Source organism: Ctenopharyngodon idella, chromosome 18, assembly GCF_019924925.1.
Source record: "Ctenopharyngodon idella isolate HZGC_01 chromosome 18, HZGC01, whole genome shotgun sequence".
NCBI lineage: Eukaryota > Metazoa > Chordata > Actinopteri > Cypriniformes > Xenocyprididae > Ctenopharyngodon > Ctenopharyngodon idella.
This window is the reverse complement of record NC_067237.1, coordinates 13,589,894-13,595,893: the sequence shown is the minus strand read 5'-3', so window position 1 is coordinate 13,595,893 and position 6,000 is coordinate 13,589,894. Positions and strand designations below refer to the sequence as shown.

Genomic DNA, 6,000 nt, shown 5'->3' with positions numbered 1-6,000 from the left:
TATCTTAATGCAGAAAATCTCAAACGCTGATCGGCAGCGGAAGCGTGTGATCAATGCCGGCAGAGATCGGTAACGGTGTCGGATACTGATAGCCGTTATACGCTGCTATTTGTGGAGCATCTCGTTTGCCTTGAAAGGAAAGAGCTTCTGTAACCCAAACCGAATGAAATCAGTGACAGATGGAAAATATACAGTAGGACCGAGACAGGAACTCATGCAGGGCAATGTATGGAGTAAAAATGACTCACGCTCACGACAGATGGCGCACCGACATCCTTCCTTTATAATGCCTTACTAAATATAAACACGTGTAAAGGTGTGGCTGGGTTCTCCTGCACCTGATGTGATTTCATTCGATTAGACCGATCTCTGATTACGGTGCTCAAACATCACATTATATTCCGGTTTAAAAAGACTTCAGAGCGTAAACCTTGAAGCATGTATGCACAGGGCAGATTATGATAGTGGACAGTAAACTCCTGCCATTAGAAACGCTGGGAGTGAATCCAGAGCCTTAATCCCAACCCATCCCATCATGCAAACCTCCATCTGTTGCCTCAGAAAGAGACAGAGAGAAAGAGCCAGAGAGTATGAGAGAGAGAGCGAGAGAGCGAGAGGTGCCAAAGACACGAGCGGTTGGGGGTGAACAGACTGCATGATGGGCCACATTCAACCTGAACGACTCCCACAGGACGACACAACCTCATATTCATCCGATATCTGAGATGGGATATTTTAAGTTTGAGGCCTTTTTTAGTATTCAGGTCAATCTCAAATTGGTCAAGAACACGTGTAGGTCAGATTTAACATGTTTTTTTATGTTAATTATTAGTATAAATTCTATATTTAAATTGCAAAGTATTACAAGATTTTTTTCCGACCTCCATGCGCGAGTGACGTATGTGTGCGTTTACTTCAATAAAACATTATTTATATATAATTTACATATATATTTCCATGAAATATATGGTAATTATGAAAATATATTGTGGTGGCATTATTTTCATGACAATAAACACATTTTGCCCCAAATTCACATTATCCTAATGCAGAAAATCTCATTTTTATTAGTTAAATAATATATGAAATAAATCATAAATTGCATAATATTTGAAAATCATGATTTGATGTACTGCTGATTAAGAATACAGTAAAAATTACTGTAAAATGTGACCTACGCATTTGACAAAATTAAAAGTAAAAATAAGACATTTTGTTATTTTCTTTTTGCAAAAAAGATTTATTGTAAAAAATAGAAATAAAGACTCATTTTTAATTACAAAATAATAATTATTATTGTAATTAATATATGTAATAATGTATATAATTTGCAAAATATGAAATTGAAAATGACTTTTTAATTAAAAATAATTATATATGAAAAAATATATTTAAATTGCATAATATTTGAAAATATGATTTGATGTACTGCTGATTAAAAATACAGTAAAAATTACTGTAAAATGTGACCTACGCATAAGACATATTTTGTCATTTTCTTTTTGCAAAAAAGATTTATTGCAAAAAAAAGAAATAAAGACTTATTTTTAATTACAAAATAATAATTATTATTGTAATTAATATATGTAATAGTGTATATAATTTGCAAAATATAATTCTTTAATAGAAAATGACTTTTTAATTAAAAATAATTATATTTTTCATATATATATATATATATATATATATATATATGTATTTGAAAAAATATATTTAAATTGCATAATATTTGAAAATCATGATTTGATGTACTGCTGATTAAAAATACAGTAAAACTTTTGTATTAAAGTAATACAGTAACAATCTGAGAGAATTTGAGAAAAATGGATATTGCAAATCAACTTAATAGTCTTTCTGCAAAAAAAAATATTGCAAAATATTATTTAACAGAAATAATGACTTATTTTTAATGACAAAATATAATAACTTCTGTTTATTTGATTATGTGGTGAAATGTGACCTGGTCTTGTTTTCATTTAGTAATTTTCTCCATTTTGGGTCTTTGGAAAATGACTAGACATTATAAAATATTCACCAAAACACGATCTAGCATCCTAAAACTGCAGCGCTGGTCCGTGAGTTTAAACGAGAGTGATATTAAGAAGGCGTCGGGCGTCGTGCGGCTCCAGTTGTGCATGTAAAGAGACACAAATAGGACAGGGACAATACGTCAGGATGGGGGGTTGCGCTTCTTCATCGTGTGTTTCTAGCGGAACGGAGCTCGTGGCACATGGGAGCTGCGCGCTGTCATCTGACAGGCTGCGGGCAGAAAAGCCCGGCCAAAGCGGAGAGCGACATCATTGTGTTACGTAACCAGGCAACGCTTAAAGTGAGCCTTGACATGACGGTCCGGGCATGCTCAGTGCGTTTGACGGCGGTGTCACAACAAATTGGCTTAACTGTGAGGAACACGCAGGCAAGCTCAGACTGTGTCGGGTCTCGGGGGTCCGTGGCTGCGAGGGGCGCTGGCGCTGTTTCAGTGTGGATCACAATCCACTTCATATGCATGAAAACATTATCTGTGGCGTCTATAACATTAGCAGAACCTCCAGATGAGTGAATTTCACAAAACCTGTCAATCGATCATATTTCACCACAAAATATAAATAAATAAGGCCTCATTTTTTATATGCAATAATTTATGCTTATTTAAATTATAATTAAAAAGTACAATTTTAAGAGTAAAAATCATAGTATTTTACTGCAAATAAATACATAAATTAAATCGAATAAAATAAAAGTAAAATTATTGTAATATGCAAAAATTTATTACATTTAAAATTAAAATTTTAAAAATAAAATCACAGTATAAGTTATTTAAATTAAAATTAAAAAGTAAAATTTTATGAATAAAAGTCATAGTATTACATTTTTTACTGTAAATAAAAACATAAATACAACTAAATATACAACTAAATCTAATAAAATATAAATACAATTTTCGTAATACACAAAAAAAAGGAATTTATTTTTCAGGCACTAATTTATGCCTATTTAAATCAAAATTAAAATGTACATTTATATTAATTTTATTTTATTTATTATATTTTATTTGTTTTAAAATAAATCAATAGATCTATTTTGTAATATGCAAAAAAACAATGGTATATTTATTTGTGAGGTACTAAATTATGCTTATTTAAATTAAAATATTATGAATAAAAATCACATAGATAGATTAAATAAATAAATAAAATTTCTTTAATAATGTGCAAATAAACAAAGGTATAATTATATATCAGATACTAATTTGTGCTTATTTAAATTAAAATATTTATTTAAAATATCTATTTATTAAATATTTATGTTATTTATGTTAAAAAAAATCATAGTATTACAATTTTTATTGTAATATAAAAAAATAAATAGAAATTGTAATATGCAAAAAACAATGGTATATTTTATTGTATATTGTTGGTATTGTCAGGTACTAATTTATGCTTGTTTAAATTAAAATTAAAAATTAAAATGTTATGAATAAAAATCATATACATGATAAATAAATGAATACATAAATCTCTTTAGTAATGTGCTTAGTAATAGTAATATTTAAATTTTAAAATTAAAATGTTAAAAATAAAAATGTTTTTTACAGTAATATAAAAAAAATAATAAGCATCTAATGAGAAACACATTATAAAAACATTTCTGTCAGTCATTTTTTCTTTCGTCTTTTGAGTCTTTTCATGTACAGTCTGAAATATACAGTCGCAGCACGTTTGGCTCGTTATGAAGTCCAGCCGGATGGCTGTCCTGATTATGAGTGACAGCAGCTATCCGGGTGTCACTACGCCACCCGCCGCGCGGACGAAACTCTAACGAGATGGAATCGCGCCGTCTCCACCGTCAGTGAGAATTCAGGACGTGACTGTCTGGATTCGCTGTTGCTCTCGAGTGAGTTTATTTTAAGGTGAAGAGAGGCTAATTACAACTCCAAACAATACCTAATTATAACACGGGTTAGGTCTCTACTGGATGGCAACAGCGTTTCGATGGTGTTAACGGCATGTTAATGAGTTTCTGACAGGATTTCTTACCTTTGACCTCAATGGAAGCATTGGCATTTGGAGCCGATTTAAAGGTGTAAACGCACATGTATTCACCAGAATCATCTGCCCTCGGTTTACTCAACCTACAAAACAAGACACAAAAATCACTGCCAACTCAAACGTAGAACAATTTCCCAACTCTTAAAGGAACAGTTCACCAAAAATAAACCTTTATTTTCTCCCCCTCATGTCACTTGTATGCTGTTAAAGGATTCAGAATTAAATTTTCCTGGTCATTTCCTCACCCCCATGTCATCCAAGATGTTTATGTCTTTCTTTCTTCAGTGGAAAAGAAATGAGGAAAACATTCCAGGATTTTTCTTCATATAGTGGACTTCACTGGGGTTCAACTGGTTGAAGGTCCAAATGTCAGTTTCAGTGCAGCTTCAAAGAGCTCTACATGATCCCAGACGAGGAATAAGAGTCTTATCTAGAGAAACAATCGGCCATTTTCTAAAAAAAATAAATACTTTTTAACCACAAATGCTCGTCTTGCACTGCTCTGCGATGCGCCACGTATTACGTAATCACGTTGGAAAGATCATGCATGACGTAGGCGGAAGTACCTATCAAGTGTTTACAAAGCGAACGTGCAAAGACTACGTCAAACGGCCTTTACAAAAAAAAGGTAAAACGGTCGATTTTGGGGTTGGAGGAGAAAATGAGAGTTTTTCGTCCTACTGCGGTACTTCCGCCTACGTCACGCGTGACCTTTCCAACATGATTACATAATGCGTGGAGCATCGCAGAGCAGTGCAAGATGAGCATTTGTGGTTAAAAAGTATATAATGTTTATTTTTTTTAGAAAATGGCCGATGGTTTCTCTAGATAAGACACTTATTCCTCGTCTGGGATCATGTAGAGCTCTTTGAAGCTGCACTGAAACTGACATTTGGACCTTCAACCCGTTGAACCCCAGTGAAGTCCACTATATGGAGAAAAATCCTGGAATGTTTTTTCTCAAAAACCTTCATTTCTTTTCGACTGAAGAAAGAAGGACATGAACATCTTGGATGACATGGGGGTGAGTAAATTATCAGGACATTTTAATTCTGAAGTGAACTAATCCTTTAAGTTCAACAGACTTTGTAACTATAAACAGAAAAATAACAGTATTTTGGGGTGCGCTATTCCTTTATTAATCATCGTAATATATTACATTATTAATCACCAGACAGAGAACCCTATTATGACAAGGTTTTCAGAAAGCAATTTTCGGGTGGAGATGTATTTTGGCAGCGCGGCGCATTGGGAACATGGACGGGGGACTTCATTACGCAGTGCAAGAGCTGCCGGCGCAGTGCTGTCTGTTCAGGGTGGAAGTGTCTCTTCTGAGCCTGTGACATGCAGTCTGACAGCAGATCGCCTTTCGCCACATCACTCTGGCTTTCTGAAAGGTCTGGTGGGGGGCTTCAGCTCTGATGAGACGTGTTACTAAAGAGATTTTGTGCTTGAACATCCTGATTGTCCTCAGAGTATCTCGTGATGTTACTCTCAAATACTTATTACAGAGATACAATTCCAGGCAAAGCATCGCTTCTGAAACCGCAGAAATCTGACAGGTTATATTTCACCCCAAAGTCAAAAGAGAAATTGACAAATGATATTCTTTTTATATCAAAATAAATAAATAAGGGATATTTTGCTTAAATGGAACCACTGATTTCTGCATCATTTTCATGATATGATTAGCATTACTGTAATGCAAAAATCATTCTCATTAATAATGCTGAAACGAATTTGATAATTCTCATGAAAATGTGTCACATTTAAGCCCAAAATGAAATGGAAAACAAAATTATAAATTATATATATTTTCATTTAAATTATATTTCACATTTGCAAAAATAAATTGTTTTTAAAGCAATATTATTTACATACGTGGGTCATTGACGAATAAGGTTTTTAAAGTTTTATTAAGTGTTAAAAATGAGATTATGTGGTTTTTATA

At 33.0% G+C, this 6,000-nt stretch overlaps 1 protein-coding gene across 4 annotated transcripts in view; it reads right to left on the bottom strand.

Moving 5' to 3' along the window:
* Positions 1-6,000, bottom strand: part of LOC127500042 (neuroplastin-like) — a 44,811-nt gene that overhangs the window by 16,835 nt on the left and 21,976 nt on the right. For all 4 annotated transcript variants that reach the window (XR_007926240.1, XM_051870913.1, XM_051870912.1 and 1 more), the window contains one exon: positions 4,038-4,132. Coding sequence is in view for 3 of the 4 variants with exons in the window: in XM_051870913.1 (XP_051726873.1) it covers positions 4,038-4,132 (95 nt within the window). In the remaining variant the exon portion in view is untranslated. The remainder of the gene's footprint in view (positions 1-4,037; positions 4,133-6,000) is intronic.